The sequence below is a fragment of the Rosa rugosa genome, chromosome 4 (genome assembly GCF_958449725.1).
Source record: "Rosa rugosa chromosome 4, drRosRugo1.1, whole genome shotgun sequence".
Lineage (NCBI taxonomy): Eukaryota > Viridiplantae > Streptophyta > Magnoliopsida > Rosales > Rosaceae > Rosa > Rosa rugosa.
The window spans coordinates 52,742,218-52,759,840 of record NC_084823.1 but is presented as its reverse complement, the minus strand read 5'-3'; the positions used below and the strand labels follow the sequence as shown (position 1 = coordinate 52,759,840).

Genomic DNA, 17,623 nt, shown 5'->3' with positions numbered 1-17,623 from the left:
TCAGATTGTATTATATATAAAAGAAATGTCACATCACATATTTTAGCAATAAAATTTTAAATCAAGACTCGGAACAAATAAATCCAGTAAAAAAAAAAAGTCAAATCACTATGAATAAAAAATCCAGAAAGGTCATATCAATTGAAAATAGAAAAAATATTGTTATCAAATCACATAAATAACCAGAATCAATATTATAAAAATCACAAATATTATGCATCCAACATATGGCATCATGAAACTAATCCACTGGAGAGCCAGAATAAATATTAAAAAAACCACAAACATTCTACATCAAAACGCATCAAGAAACTAAACCCTAAACATGGGTCCAAATCTTCTGTCCCTGAAACTCTGTCTCCTTCCCTGTCCTCCTATAGAAATTCGACATCTGGACACTAACCCAACAACAATTAACGCCGTATACTCCTGTCGTTTCTGAAAACAAAAAGAACAGCAACTCCTACTCGTTCCTGCTCTTCATGAATCATGAGTATTCATGACTTCACCCATTTCTGTTCAAAAACCCACCGCTCATCCTTTCCAATTTTGATTCTTCAAATCATCATCATTAACAAGACAAATCGTGAAATTAGTCCATAACTCGGTCTTTAACAGAGCTTCAGTTTGTGAAGACCAAAATCATGATTAGCTTTTTTGGAATGGAAATTTCTATCCAGATTGATTCCAGAAGATCAAATGAAGAACCCAGAAAAACCAGGTCCGAGTCAACATTAATTTTAGCATCCAAAACCTAGAAACTTTATGTCTTTAAAACATGAGCCAACCTTCTTAAACCAAAACTATCAGCACCAATTGCAGATTCCAAATCCTTGAGGTACGTAAAGATACATATAAGCTAGAATGGATTCCTTAAAATCCAAATAAAATGAATACCCAGATAGAGACAATGGAAGAACGCAAGGATACAATTCAATGATTTTTAGTTGACAACCAAATGAATTAAAACCCAATTACGAGAGGAATTAATTGAATATTTCTCAAGTATCTTCAAGCAAGGGATTTTCGAACCTGGCCGAAGAGTTGAGCACTTGAGCCCCTTGCTTTGATTCTGTTGAAATCAAAATAAAATTGCAAGAGTATATTTTATTTGGTCTGGAAACTTGCGAGGGGTAAAACAATGGAGACTCGAAGAGTAAACGGAAGGGGAACTGACGGTGTCAAAGTGCTGACAATGAAATGGCCAGGTGTCAAGTTTTATTGCCAAATGTCAAATTTTTATAGGGGGACACGGAGAGAGACAGAGTTTTGGGGACAGAAGATTTGAAGCCCCTAAACATATGGCATCAAGAGACTAGTCCACTTTCGCATCAAATCAGATCCAGGATAAATATATATATAAAAAAATCACAAATACTCTACAGCAAACATCAAGAAACTAATCCACTTTCGCATCAAATCAGATACAGAATCAATATATATATATATATAAAATCACAAATATTCTAAATCAAACGTATGGCATCAAGAAACTAAATCATCAAAAGACATAACATGATGATTTCCTATTTGGATGTTAGGGTTTTGAGATTTTCGGATCGGGCTTAGAGCTTTTTGGAGAGAGCGAGAGAAAACTGAGAGAGATTTAGTTCGTGCGATTGTGAGTGTGTGATCCGTGTGAGTGTGATAGTGTGAGTTATGGTCAAAGGCCTTTTTATACCCCAGGCGAAAGCGAGGGGTAAAGCGGCTCAAGCCCAACACTAAATAGAATTAAGAAAAAAAGAAAGAAAATAAATCATTCTAAAATTAAAATTAAAATAAGTAAAACAAACAACAAGTAATTAATCGTTCGTATCACGAAAAAAAAAAGTGTAAATTGTAAATCTACAAAAAAAAAAAACTCTAAATTGTAAATCAATAGCAAAAAAGAAAAAATTAAAATAAAATTTGTGGGTTGAGAGAGGATTCTGGCAGATCATAAGCCTCTCTCTTGGTTATCCTATCAAAACCCTTATTATGCTTATGGGTTCATCATCATCAAAAGCCTTATGTTCATGGGGAAGTGAAAGATAACATCTTTTCCGGGAGTGAACATCTCTTATGGGAAAAGATGTGATCTTTCTCTCCTCAGAGGCAGGGGTAGGAGGACAGAACCAGAGAACCCTGATCTGTTTCATTGAAACAAAAGAATAAAGAGGTTATGTGGGGAGAGAGATACAAAAGGATGAGTTTTTTTTTTTTTTTTTTTAGGGGGAGGACGTCAATAGTAACCACACACACACTCATGCAGTGTATCCCAGCTTTGTCAGACTAATCACTGCACCGCAGATACACGAACCCTCGTGTTAACGAACAAAGGTCCCTCAAATCTGCTGGTCACGGGATGGAGCTAGGAATCGAACGCTATACTTGGGGGTTCCAGACTAGGCCGCTCGATCAGCACACCACACCACGTGGTTAAAAGGATGAGTCTTTGCCCCTTATATATTAGTGCATTTAATACTTTTTAGTCAGCCGGTCATGTCGACATCGGTGGTGGACACTGGCTACCCCTCAGAAGCAGGTGCATCTGGAACTGCAGGCTCTGCTTGTTGTGGAGCAGCAGCCTCTGCTAGTTGCGCGCAGCTGTGGGCTTTGCTTCGGAAACTGGACTTCTTGTTTGGGCAGCATTTGAATCCACTTCCATGGCAGAAGCTCTGGGTGGAGAAGCTGGCTCGCTGCACCTCCACCTCTGGGTAGGCAGCCTTGAACCGTGCACGCAAGCCTTCATCAACCAATCGTACACCACTCAGTTGATTACCGAGTGACATCCACCTGATACAAGATAGTTGAGAGAAAATGATGAAACCACCAACGGTCAAGATATGTGTTTGCAAATAAATGAAAGACTAGAAAGCTTCATTTTGTACTTGAGGTCACTTGACAATTTCCAACAGCCCTTACTAAAGAGTTGCACATGATTAATTGCATATCACTTTTGACCCAAAGTGTACATAAGACCATGCTGGATTCAGGCTCCATTGGTCCCTAAAGCAACATCTACCACTTCCATTGTAGATCACTTCTGCAAATTTTTAGCCAAATTGATTATCGTTAAGGCATTCAAAAGGGTAACTTAAGATTATAAGTATGAACGGTTCAAGTTTGACAGATTTGGTTCGTTCATTGATTTATTCTAGTTTGATACCTTAACGATTATTGATTTAGCTGAAAATTTGCAGAAATAATCTACACATTAGGACCTAAAAACTGAACCGTTGATATGCCGAAATGTGATCGAAAAGTTGGTCTAATGCCCTATCCCTATAAAAGACCAAAAAAGAGATCACTTAGTGGAAGGGCCCTGTATATAGATATATATATATATATATATATATATATATACAGTCCGGCTACACTAAGGATGTCCTTAGTTTTTCTTAGGTACGAATTTCCTGTTTTCACCCACTTTCCGATCAAATTTTCACATCTTAACCGTTCAGTTTTTAGGTCCTAATGTATAGATCACCTCTGAAAAATTTCAGCCAAATTGGTGATCTAAAGGCATCCAAAACTGCAAATTACAACAATGTAAACGAACGGTTCCGGTTCGACAGATTCGGTTCGTTCGTGTAAATTGCAGTTTTGGACGCCTTAACGATCACCAAATTGGCTGAAATTTTGCAGAGGTGATCCATACATTAGGACCTAAAAACTGAACAGTTAAGATGTGAAAATGTGATCGGAAAGTGGGTGAAAACAGTAAATCCGTTCCATAAGAAAAACTAAGGACATCCTTACCTGAGAAAAATCCTATATATATATATATATATATATATATAGGGCTAAATACTGTTTACTCCCTGAACTTTCAGGGAAAAAACAGTTCAGTCCCTCGCCTTTTAATTTGACACGTTTACTCCTTGTTCTTTCAATTTTACACCCAATAGGTCCATTCCGTCACTCTCCATCCAAATCATCCGTTAACTCCACATTTTTAAGAATAAAATTACTATAATACCCCTGACTTTCTCATTCTTTAATTTTTTTTAATTGTTTTTATTCTCTCTTTTTTTCTTCTGTTCGACATCAGACCAGATTGCCTCTTCATCACAAGAACCCTGATCTATCTTCTCCAAACCCTCTCTTCCACCACTATCATGCCTCCAAAATCAAAACCCCAGCAGTGCAAAACCCCAAAACCATTCATAATTCCCACACCGAAAAACCCAACCCCGTCGGAGTTCTCCACCGCCATATCCAGAACCGCCGTCGCCCAGATCTCCGCCCTCGAAACCCTAACCCACGTCGCGATCAACTACCTCGTGGCTATAGCCAAGTCCTCGGCCTCCTACAACTTATTGAATTTGGTTTCTCCGAAGGACGAAAGAAGGAATTAAATCAAATGAGAGAAGCTCTCGGTTTTCCGATGCCTTTTCCGGCGACTCCGATGGCGGTTTTGGATGCATGAGTTATGAAAACAATCCTCTCGTCGTACTCTATGTCGGGCTATAATCAGTTTTTGAAGTCAATTATGTTTTGGAGAAATTGCATTTTGGGTGCACACGGCCACAGCCGTGGCCACTATGTTCAGTGGTGGTTTTGTCTCTTCTTCGGCCAATTCTAACTCGAATTCTGATTTCTATGATGATGACTGCATTTCGGTTACAAAGATTGGTGAATTTGTGGAGACGTGAGCAAAGGGAGAATTTTTCCAACCAATGTGTTCTTCGTCAAGGGACAACTTCATCTGTTCTGATGTTGTTTGGCATCAAGGTTAGTTAATTAGGTTCTTCCTTGGAGGCTTTGGATGATATTGTGTATATGTATAGTTGGTATTCGATTACCTGAGTATGCGTATCATAGGATGATTTGAAGTTCATGTTGGCACAAGGAAGGATTCGGTGAATTCACTGGTTCCTGGAAGTGGGGGAGCCGAAACTGGTTAAGAGGAGGAATGGGGAGGAACTATGGGAGGATTTGGTAGTTGAGAATGGGAATGGGAATAGGGAATAGGGAATTTGGGTTAAGAGTAAGGGGGAGAGTGAAAAGGGTGTGTTTTGGAGGTGAAGTGCAACACCAGAGAGGGGGAAATGGCTTGAAATGCAGAGAGGTTGGTCTTGTGGGATTTCATTGAGTTTTGATCGAAGACTGATAGTCTGATATTGGGTTTTACAGGGTGATGAGGGGGTTGATTTTTGGGTCGAATTACGAGTGGATTTCCTGCTTGGCTGAGAGTGATTTAGTGATGCCATGGCTGGAAGAAGGATTAGTAATGTCAGGTTTGGGGTTCAATATGGTAGATACTGGTCTGATGTCGAACAGAAGAAAAAAAGAGAGAATAAAAACAATTAAAAAAAATTAAAGAATGAGAAAGTCAAGGGTATTATAGTAATTTTATCCTTAAAAATGTGGAGTTAACGGAGGATTTGGATGGAGAGTGACGAAATGGACCTATTGGGTGTAAAATTGAAAGAACAAGGAGTAAACGTGTCAAATTAAAAGGCGAGGGACTGAACTGTTTTTTCCCTAAAAGTTCAGGGAGTAAACAGTATTTAGCCCATATATATATATATATATATATATATATATAATCCTCTCCAGCAAAGGGTACATCTACAGGAATGAATGTACATTAAGTCAAATTTGTCTGTATCATGTAACCTGAACTTACTCTTACTTCATCAGGAAAAGTATAATGAACAGATATTTAAATGGACTAATTATAGGATTCATATTAATTACACTAATCTCGCCTGGCTTACGGTCTGTCTCTCTGACCTCAGCAACAATTACATCAGCATCAATATTCCTATTTACCAATGGATCCCCTTTTATTCCAACGAGGCAATGCTCCTTGCTATGATTTAGCCAGTGGCCAGTGCGCCCAGTTCTAATTATTCGTTGAAGTTGATTAGTTTTCACCCAAATCATCTCCTCAATACGCTTGCATCCCCAAAGTTCTAAACTGGTAAGAAATAATCAGATGAAAAGTAAGCCTCTTTGTTTAAACATTTATGAACCATATAGTTGACAGATAGCTAAATTAAACATATACCATTCACCCTTTCAAAAAAAAAAAAAAACATATACCATTCACGTCCAAGCTCCATCACACGTCCAGTGACCCAAAGAAAAATCAGACCATCAGTCTGCAATGCCGGAACATTAAGAGTGCACATTTCATCATCAGCCATAGGCCCATAAGGCAATTCCATATGAATGTCCCATGGCGGATCAGCCATTATATGACTCCGAACTGTCCCAAAATATCCATTCTGAAATTGTGGATATCACAGTTAATCCATTGTGGTTGACCAAGTTCTACCTCAGAACAATATTCAGCACGCTGCTTTAATGGTTTAGGGGGAGCCATCATGTTTGACAATCTGGTGTTGAATCGAGCTCATAATGTACATATTTGCATGCATGTCTAACATATGGAGAAAAGTTCATTACTCAATGTAAATGTAGTTGATTATAACATAGTTAGTTTATGAATACAGTGATGAGGGTAAAGTCTACTTTCATGTGACAGCAGGTATCAAGAAAAGAACAGTCTCCTAAATTGAGATCAGTATGTAGAGCAATTATATGCGCCTAAAATGAACCTGGAAGGAGAGAAGATCGAATATAATGTAAAAGAGGTATAAATAGTCATAGAAACACCAAGATCAAAGTTAGACAAGCATAATTTCAGATTAACATCAGATATACAATCACCCAAATAAAATAAAGGAACACCGCAAGACAAATTTAAACGAGTTCCCACAGAAGAGAGTAACTAGAACTGAAGCCAGCGTTCAGATAAATTTCCATTTTTAAAACATGTAAACCGAAATCAATGGTACCATCTTCCAAGATCACAGGCTGATACTAAAAATTAAAGAAGAGCTCATTCACATGGCAAGGTTACACTACCCGGTAAAAAACTAGAAAATTCCGCATTGCTTTATTAGCTTGTCAGAAGATCCTAGCTAGCTAGAGAAGACATTCAAGCTTTGACTAGATGTATCAATACATCATCTAAATAGAAAATGTACAGGATAAATGATACCAGAAGCATGCATGCAGAATTCTAATCAGTACTTATTTCAGGACTTAGGAACATATGATTGTATGTTTGTAACTTTGTACTGTCCTTGAAAATACTGCTAAGAGACCATATTTTTTACTGACCATATCACAACTGAGCAAGGAATTAGATTGACGTCGGCAGTCCTCTTTTGGTAGGGATGTGCAGTATTCCTTCAATTGAGAACCACCTTTAGTTTTGAACTGAGACAAAAAGAAAAGAACCTCAATTATCTGTAAAATTTAGAGTCTGAGAGAAAGGCTTACAGTTCATAGAACAGCAAGTACAGTGTAAAATGTAGGCATTATTTTAACTTCAGAGCTTCTTTGAGGATGCAACCAATCTCTCAAAAAAAAAAAAAAAAAAAAAAAAAAAAAAACTGAGTCCTACTTGCAACACGATGAACAAATGATAAGCAAAAACAAGATGTCTTCAACAGCCAAGTACAAGCTGCCTACTCAGTAAACACATCTTTGGTGCTCATGATCAATCACAAGAGAAGAGATAAAGATGAAAATATATATCCTAGCAATTTGCCTAAATAGTTTTCACATTGAGCATCTTTCCCATTTAACTGGATAATCACTTACTAAGCTAGCAATGCAAAATTAACAGAGACACTACTATATCAAAAGGCCATAAGAGCAGTCTCCTTTGCAGTTGGCCTGTGAATGAGGTCCCCAGTTTTCGACTTGTGCAACTCCCTACAAGTCTTCTTACTCAGCAATGCCTTAAGGTCCTTCATCTCCTCCTCCTCTTCGCTCTTCATGCTCTTATTCGGCATTCCACCATTCTGCCCCATATATTGGGTCTATGCATTGGAGACCCAATCATGGCCCGAATCACCGAAAGCGGGTTCCCGCTCTCGTCCATGGGGTTGAAATCTGGGGTCTGGTCGGGTCGGGTTTGGAAGAAAGGTTGGGGCTTTCGGAGGAGGCGGCGAAGGGAAGAGAGGAATTAATGTCACATTTTATACGAGTGAAAGAAATTAGAAGTAGTAAAATTTTGTTGTCTTCAGTCACAAGGAAAAAAAAATATTGATTGAATTCATGCAGTGTGGTAACACGTACCTATTAATATTCTATTGTTAGTTGAGATTATCAACATTGATATATATATATATATCAGCCTGATATGAATTATGTTGTGTTAATGTATTAAATGTGTTATAGAAAAGTAAATTCAAACTCAGCTGATTTAAGACTTGCTCGCAAGTGAAAATTCAAACACCCATTTGGAACTAAATCATTAGTATTTCTATAGCTATTCATGGCAATTCTTACACAAGTAGCTAAAAGTTTGATATACAATTTCTTCAAGTGTAAATAGGGTAGCCTTCAACCACCACCCCTATGGCTGTAGGGCATTGAGCCAAGGTCATTTCCCCACCAGGACATAATCCAACGGTAAAATACAACAGTACCCCCATAAAGGCAAGACCAGCATCAAGTGCCACAGAAAGAACATAGTTGTGTCTCCTCCACCAATCTGGTCTATACCTAATATTACCTATACACTACAAAACCAGAGAGAAAACCCAAAATGATCCAAGAAGCTAAGTGTAGTTAACCGAAGTAGCCAGTGGCCCGTCGCGATTATTAAAACCGGCATGTTGATGAGTCGAATCCACTTCTGTTGTGGAAATGCCGTAGCAGCTAAGTAGCTAACCAAACTAGAACTGGAGCAATTGCACCAGCTAGGAAGAACCAGTTCACTGCTGCATATGTGCCCAAGTCCCCAGATATTCCTCGTGGACCGATATGGCCGGGGTGATGACAGCCGCACCGTAAAAGAGTGTCCATAGGGCAAGTCCAAACTGATGTTGTGCCAGTACATATGGGGGGATGGTCTCCATTAGCCACCATGCCGTGGACAAGTAGACAAGCCCGGCTATAAGGGTTCCAACAACCTAAGTAATGAAACCTGCGAGTAATAGGAACGGAATCAAAGAGTACCCAAGCTTAAAGGAAACTATTGAGAAAAGGATCAAAGAGTTGGAGCTGACCTGTGCCATGAACATAGTTCTAGGAGGGATTGTCATGTAGTGACCAAGCTTAAAGTCTTGCAAAAATGTGATGGCTTGAGTCATAATAATGTAGCCAGACTTTGAAGCACATATTGGCAACCGGATATCCTGGGTAGATGTACCCTGTTATGTACTCAGTAATGATATTCAAGCCTGGTGTCTGTCATCAATAAGAAACATAAAACTTGAATGCGTGCATGAAAATGGGACATTAGCTGGAAGTATAATCAAATGCATGCGACGAGAGATCAGTTTGTGATGGCTGTTAGACTGACGTGATAACCAACTACACCACGAAACCTTTGGTTGGCAATTGCGTTCAAACTTTTTAGGGTAAATTCCTCCTATGGTACCTGAGGTATTGCTACTTGGACAGTTTGATACCCGATGTATTAAAGGGGACAGTTTGGTACCTGAAGTTAGACTCTGTTTGACACTTTGGTACTTCTGTTAATTTTTCTGTTAAATGTAAGGATAAAATTGACATTTAGAATATATGTATAAAAACATAATAAAAAAACATGAGTTTGTGGGTTGATTGCCGTTCTTCATAATTTTATAGGTATGAATTAATGTTTATGAGTTATGTTGAAGGTGAAATATTCGAATTTTATGTTAAAAAAATATAATAATCAGATATTTTTTTTGTACTATCTATGAATCCACTGATTTTCCTCCAAAACTTAGATTTTTCCTCCTCTTCATAAACACAATGCGATGATATTATTTGGTATTATTTTAGGTCTTCATACCTATAAAATTATGAAGAAAATCAACCCACAAACTCATGTTTTTTTATTATGTTTTTATACATATATTCTAAATGTCAATTTTATCCTTACATTTAACAAACAAATTAACAGAAGTACCAAAGTGTCAAACGGAGTCTAACTTCAATTACCAAACTGTCCCCTTTAATACATCAGGTATCAAACTGTCCAAGTAGCAATACCTCAGGTACCATAGGAGGAATTTACCCAACTTTTTACTTGACAGATTCAGCCAAATGGAAAAGACAGATCCTAAACTTGGTTGTCGTTTGAAGCACCAGTCCAAGATGTGGCGATACGAGTCCCATTTGAGGAAGAGTACTAATGCTCTCTTCATTTTGAGCGTATTAACATTAGTTTCTGCAATTCAACGTGTCATACGTATAGAGCTGATCTCATTTCAAGTTATACATATTATGTCACCACATCCAGAATACCAAATACAATACCGAATGCATAACTCAATACTCATTTCGTGTAGATCCCATCGTTGTATGTCATAGATCCCACATGTTATATTACATATACTAACAGGAATACTGAATAACACATGTTACATACATGTATCCTTCCTGTGCCTACTTATATTTTTTACTTTAGGGAGTAGAAAAGCAAGGCATGAGAAATGGATATCCAGAGTTGCGAAAATATTCTTTCATAGATTCACATACTTGTATGAAGAAACACAGCTATACAAGCGCCCATCCACAATAAGGCAACAAAAGATAGATAAATGCATGAGATTGATCATTTGACTGAAAAATTCCTGTGGGTACAACAATGATGAAATATGACTAATGCATGAATGCCCATATATTATGACTTCACCAAATTCCAACATAACTACGAGCAAGTATACAGAATGACTACAAAAGGCAATAGAAACCCGACTCTATGACAATTGAAATGTAACAAATGCAGTGTACTTTCAGACCCAAATTCTGGTGAGAAGGAAAAATAAGACCAAAGATTTGGGGAGAAAATGGCAGGACTTTACAGCTCCAGCTCAAGGGCTCCAACTCCTGAACCAAACCTTTACCATCATCATAACTTCATAGGAATGAAACAGCTACGCCAGCCCACAAAACACGGCATCGGTAGGGTGCAATGGGGTATATGTATATATATATATTCTTCTATCTCATTCCTCCAACACCACTTTCTTTTCTTCTATAACATCATCTTTTTCTGCCAAGATAGCAGAGACACAGAGGCCATCACCACCAACTTCCTCCAATGCAATGCCAAACAAGAAAATAAAGAAATGAACAAAAAGAAAAAAAGACCCGACTCCCCGCTGGTGATTTTGATATACCGACTGCCTGTTGACGCAAACGTACCAGCCCAAAAATGGTGATGACCTGACTCATGATATGCAATGCCCGACCCCAACTCACGACACCCAAATGCATGCAAGAACGAGAATGTACTAGATAGCGGTGGCCTCAAAAAGATATTGCCCGACGAATGGCCAACTGCGCCCATTCACCAGCTTCCTTGACCAAATTATCCTCTGACTGGAGACATTCATTTAGGAAGCCTCTGCTTGATACACATTGCTGAATTAACGGAGCTGCATTACCACCCAATGTATCAGCTAGATCTCCAAGTACCCCAATGGCAGTCTTCATGACCACATCATCCCTACAATACCAAATAAAAAGATCAGAAATTAATCAGCATTATTAAAAGAACAGAAGGCATCATAAATTGAAGGTATAGGATGTGAAAGAGCTTACATGTCCTTAGCCATGTATAAACTATCCAAAAACTGGAGAATATGAGGTGCATGAGGCATCAATAATTGACTCTTTGCAGAGCCCTTAAATCCTTGTAAGATACCAGAGTATGCCTCCAAAATTCCATTCCTCAAAGTATTCGTGTACTCTATTATATCATCATCAGCACCTGATGTCTGGACTGAAAGTTCTGCCGCACTCTGAAGCATGGGCATGGCATACATCAAATACTTGTCGAAATTCTCCCCAATGGCCAAAGCTAGGTCACCAAAGCATGAAAATATTGGAGGCTTCACAGATCGGTGCAACTGGTTGCTTGACAAATTCTTGAGGAGCTGGGTCATTATCCCATCACAGTAAGGCAATATTTTATCTTCCAAAGCCCTAGATATATCCCCCACCACACCAACTGTTATAGCACAAACCTGATAGTCCTCAAAGTTTTGGAGGCCCATTTCTAAATATTTGTAAAATTCAGACATGTACTTTGCAAAATCAGAGCCAGTTGAATAGGCAAGAGCTCCGATGGCAAGCATAGCCTCCTCATGCGCTGTGGCACTTTTACAAGAAAATACTCTCAAGAAAAGTTGCATCATCTGGTCAGCATACTGCATGAAGACATATTTAGTTGGTTCAGATGACCCTAGCTTCTGTATGATGACCTGCAAGCAACCACAGAGAAGGCCTTGTAGTTCATTCTGCTTGTCTCTTTCATCAGATGAAAGCCTCTGTGCCTCAAGAGTCTGGTGGAGCTCATTCATAATAATAGGAACTAATTGCATCACCATTGGAGCAGTCTCATCGGTGCAGCACCTTACAACTTCATTCAGACTCTCATAGGCTGCAGTTCGAAGGCGGGATTCTCCAGCATCTTCTCGATGAGTCACATCAAGGAGTGCCCCGATGATATCCTGGAAAAAGGGAGTCAGCTGGGTGGATGAAGACCCTGAATCCTCGAAACCCTGCGCCAAGAAATATAAAGCACCACAGGCTTTCTCAGCAACATTTGGTACATCCTTCATGCTCTGAAGAAGAACTGTGATAATCTGTTGACAATTTGCTTGGGTAATTATGGGTGTCTCATAAGTTGACCCATGTAGAAACTCAAATATCCTTCCAAGGGTCCAACCAGTAGTGTCCTTCACATGGTTGTTTGGGTCTTTCATCAAGGCATTTAGCATAAAATTCAAAGCATGATTAACAAGAGTCATTAGCTTCTCAGGGGATGGGCCTTCCAAAACTGAACCAAAAGCATAGGTGGCTGCCTCCCTCTGCCTCCAATCTGGTTTTGAAATATTCTCCTCAATAAATGGCATTACAAGCGGCACAACATCATCACCAACTGTCCGTGCTACCAAGCCCAAGCAAGTGCCACCAGCCATGGCAATATTCCAGGCCCCTTCATCCTGATCTTGATCCTCTTCCTGCTTAAGAAGTGTCTCCAATAACAAGGGGATGAGAGCAGGAAGTGCTTGCTTAATAAAATAAAAGCAAGGAATAACAGAATCCCCAGTGAAATCACCACCATATTCTTCTAGAATGTCAATCTCCTCATCACAAATTGAACTCCAAAACTCAATAGCTTGAAGCGCAACAGGTTCTTCATCTTCCTTGACAGCCTTTGCAGTTATGGTGAAAATATCTTGGATGTATGGAGACAATTTCTCATAGTATGTCGAAGATATAGAAACCAAACATTCAAATGCTGCTTGTCGAATCTTTACCTCAGGGGAAAGAGTAGCCTCACATACAACTCTCATTATGTAATCACGTTCCGTATCATTGGAGAAGTTCGCCTGAGCAAAACCCAAAGCATTATAAAGAGCTCGTGTGGCAGCAAGCCTGACATCATTATTACTCTCGGAAGAGTTCATGCCCTGAACAACAGCTGTAAGTATTTTGTTGACATGATCTTGCTCTATCACCTCTGGGGAGACCTCCTCACATATGTATCCAAGAGTTTCAAGAGTTGCCTGTCTCGTATGAGCTGGAAGCTGATTATTATTTGACAGCAGAGCTTCTATCAGTTCAGGCCAATGTTTGAGTGGCAACTCAATGCCTGCAAGCTTTGCAATGACTTGAGATGCAGTTGATCGAGCATCATGGGCAGGAGATGATAAAGTCTTTAACAGGAACGCTCTAATTTGGGTCTTTGCATTTGGGTCCAGAGCAATCCATCTTTGTGCAAGTTCAAACTTTCTATGCTGTTCTTTGGCATCCAATGCATTCTTTAGAATTAGACCTGCTAACTTTCGACTCTCAACAGGCTTATCATCATTAGCTAATTCTGCAGCAAGAGAGAACAGGAAACTCGGAAGATTTTGCTCTTGAAACTGTCTTATGTTCTCTTCAGCATGCTTGCGTACATTTCCATCCACTGCTTGGGCATTTAAAAGAAACTGGGTAATTTCCATCGCCATTGGGATCTGGAGTCAAGAATAAATGCATCGCGTAAGTGTCAATCGAAAAAGCATTTAAGGCTAACGAAATAAAACTGGAAACCAAATCATACGTATCAGTCCGACACATAACTGCCAGAAGTTCTCAAGATACAAGGCGACAAATTTCAAATTTACAACAAAGTAATTGATAATCAATCCACTCTTCAGCCTACTTATGAGACTCCAATTAACATCAGACTCAACTCTTACAAATAAAAATTAGGACCCTTAACCACTTTTAATATCCCAAGCTTGTTTAATTAAAGAATCGAAACGAAAACTAACACAATCATATCGTTTTCTTCCTCATACCTACTGTGAAACCAGTCCCAACTTAGTAGAAGCCAAAGAAAAACTAGTGCTAACAGTCTACTGCTCTTACCAATCAACATAGTTAACAATCAAAATCGCAAACCGAGTGCGAATGAGCAATCCAGTACACAAAAGCAATCGAAGATTGAAACCGATTGATTCCAATTCGAATCGATCACAAATGAAACAGTTACCAAACAAAATCAATAACTCACGGATTCTAGAGATCGAGAACGAACAAAAACTAAGCAGAAAAAAGCAACAACGAATCTGGATCAAACAATCAGATCACAGCACGAGACTGATACAAAGTGGCAGCAACATAGAAAACAAACCGAGAATTTGAACTCACCCCGAGTTGATGAATGGACTCGGTGGGACAGCGAGTCGGTGATCAATCCGAGTCAATAAGAAACACAAGTAGTAGAAGAAGAAGAAGAAGAAGCAGAGCGCGGCCACCAAACCCTAGCAGAGAGAGAGTGAGAGAGAATAAAAGGCAGAATATTGTTGCAAAAAAAAAAGCTGGGATTTACACACAAAAACAGAAACAGCGAAATCTGATTATAATATAGTTTCTTTAGGTTTTCCACGCCATAATCTCGGCGTGTGGGAGCGTGCACTGTAGTGTAACTGGTTGAGTGTCGTTCGATTACTGGGCCGAGGGGGTTTTAAGAAGGCCCGGTTTGATAAAGGCAATGTTTATATGGGTACACGCGCTTCTGGGACGTGTGGGGTTGGGTGTCTTGGGTATTAACCGTATTATTATCACCGTTATTACTACAGTTATTTTTATTTTTTTTATGAGCTAATGAGCCGCTAATTAGTTTTATTTTTTTTGTTTTTTTGTCAATTTTCGTTCTCATTTTCTTCTCTTTACGTAGGAGCCGGTGAGGTATGGTCCAACCGACCAAGACTAGTTAATTTGGTAGTTTTTCCGATTCATATGTTATATTTCCATATAATTTAACATAGCTTCTTAAGAAAAATATATATATAATTTAACATAGATAATAAAATAAAATAAACAAAACAAACTATAAATTATCCAGTACCATTTGGTCTAATGGCATAGTCTCTCATTTGTAAGTGAGAGATTGTGAGTTCGACTCACGAAAGACTAGTTGTAGCGTTTGAGTTGTTTATCTAATAAAAAAAATAGAAATTAAATATAGGGAATTGAACTTGATGATATGAGTAATTTAAGAGATGATCGCTCTAGAGTTAAACGGTTAGCTTCGTATTAAGAACCTAACTATATTTTAGACCAACTTTTCGGTCACATATTGACATCTCCACGATCCAATTTTTAAGTCCATATGAGTAGATCACTTCTGCAAATTTGCAGCCAAATTGATGATTGTTTGGGCATAAAACTACATTAAATCAATTGACGAACCAAATATGTCCAACATTAACCGTTCGTGTGTATGATCAATAAATCACAATTCTGAATACCCAAATAATCATCAATTTGGCTGCAAATTTGCAGAAGTAGTCTAACCATATGAACCTAAAAACTGAATGGTAGAGATACCGACATGTAACCAAAAAATTTGTCCAAAAGATGGTTAACTTCTTAATACGAAGCTAACCGGTTAGCTCTATAATGCTGCTATGATTTAAGAGATTTCATGGTGCCATCTTGTTTCATTTATTGCTCCTTAAAATGGTGGTCTAGCAGACTACCATTTCGGGACTTCAGCTTGGCCCTTCCTATGTCCAAGACAAGATTCAAACCTCATACCTATTATTGGTATCTAAGATAACAAGTTAGCTCTAGAGCGCTCCTATGATTTATGAAATTTAACGATAGATATATAGCAAATTGTTTCATTTAATGGTCTAGTGAACTACCATTCCGAGACTTCGCTTGGCCCCTCCCATGCAATGCTTTTGTCCAAGACAGAATTCAAACCTCATAAGTCATACCTATTATTGGTATCTATGCAGCAGCTGCCTGTGCAAGAAGGCCAAGACTTGCCAACCTGACCACACCACTCTGTTGTTTCATTTATTGCTACTTAGTTATAGAGTAAATCCGAAATTTTTCATCCTTTTTTTTGTCCTTAAATCTTTGACAAAGTCAATGTCGAAAACATTCATATTCCATGTGATACCATGACGAGATTTCTAATACATACAGAAGAAATCTAAAAGACGCTTCAACCATTGACACTTAATGAGTAAGTTCTCGTGACAAAACCCTTCTTCATATGTTAAGGTAAGATCATTTATAGTTTACCATTCATACTTCTCTAAATAAAATCCTTACAGGCATAGCGGAGGTCACAAACAATGTCATTCGTACAAAAATGACTGTGGATTGATTTCCTTATCTTTTAAATTTTCCTTCGAAGACTCTCATTAGAATTTGAAAAGTTTCAAGAAGATTCTAAATTGTTTAGTGATCTAACTGCATATCATATATATAAAAGATAAACAATGGACGGGCACAATATATTTGAAAATTTTTATAGTGATAGCAATCATATAGCTAAACAAGTATGATTTGCTTTCAATTTATAAAATGATCTGACAAAGTATGTAAGAGAAGAAGCAAATGCATCGTTCTACGTGTTCTTGTCAAAGTGATGATTTTGTTTGCATCGTGAGGCAATTTGTTCACTTTATAGCTAGTTTATAGCATTGTTTACGGTGTACTGGGTAAATGATTTTAACTCAATTATTGACTTTTAGTCATCTAATTGTGCTTGCAGAAATAGAAAAGAAATACAAAAATAATGGATGAATACATAATTTTATTAGCGTATTAAACTATATCGATCACAACTAAACAAGTAATATGAATTTATGAATTTGACCGAATTTTACAAGTTTGATAACAACATATATAACAATCATGTAGGGCAGATTATTGATGATTGCAAGTCCTATATGACATCATTTCACTCTATTTAGATTAGGCACATGTTTTGCGAAGCAAATGGTGTAAGCCCACATGTTGCCTCATCTTACTAGATTGAATCATATTTATGATGTATGGTTAGACAAGACTCATGTTATTATTCGAGATGTACTCTATGATAATTCTTGTAATTGTGCTACGTTCTCTCGATGCACCTTTCTTGTAATAAAATAAGTTTGGTCTAGAGATGAGCCTCCTAACTTGACTGGGCTTCAAACCCCTTATATAAAAAAAAAAAAGAATAATAAAATAAAAATAAAAAACCAATTGCGTAGTAGTTGAGATGATGTGGTTTCGCCTTAACAGATGGTTTAGTTCTTAAGCCCATATTATGAAGTTAGCTGTTAGCCTATTGCTTATCATCAATCACTTGTTTAGCATGCCAAGATTGAGC

General features: G+C 38.1%; 1 protein-coding gene and 2 pseudogenes across 1 annotated transcript; all 3 read right to left on the bottom strand.

Moving 5' to 3' along the window:
• Positions 1-2,507: 2,507 nt before the first annotated feature.
• Positions 2,508-7,817, bottom strand: LOC133745009 (probable N6-adenosine-methyltransferase MT-A70-like; annotated as a pseudogene).
• A 475-nt stretch (positions 7,818-8,292) lies between these two features.
• LOC133745008 (oligopeptide transporter 7-like) lies at positions 8,293-11,181 on the bottom strand (annotated as a pseudogene).
• LOC133742826 (importin subunit beta-1-like) lies at positions 10,516-14,834 on the bottom strand. Its single transcript, XM_062170507.1, has 3 exons — positions 14,656-14,834; positions 11,551-13,976; positions 10,516-11,455 (listed from the first exon to the last, which is right to left on the bottom strand). The coding sequence occupies exons 2-3, from the start codon at positions 13,968-13,970 to the stop codon at positions 11,257-11,259; spliced, it is 2,619 nt and encodes an 872-aa protein (XP_062026491.1). The 5' UTR covers positions 13,971-13,976; positions 14,656-14,834; the 3' UTR covers positions 10,516-11,256.
• Positions 14,835-17,623: the final 2,789 nt, after the last annotated feature.

Bases quoted from the DNA above. Each gene is read 5' to 3' on its own strand.
- LOC133742826 (XM_062170507.1), bottom strand. From the start codon at position 13,970: ATGGCGATGGAAATTACCCAGTTTCTTTTAAATGCCCAAGCAGTGGAT. The intron at 11,456-11,550 runs GTAAGCTCTTTC...TTGGTATTGTAG, and splicing joins TTATACATGGCTAAGGACAT to GGATGATGTGGTCATGAAGA.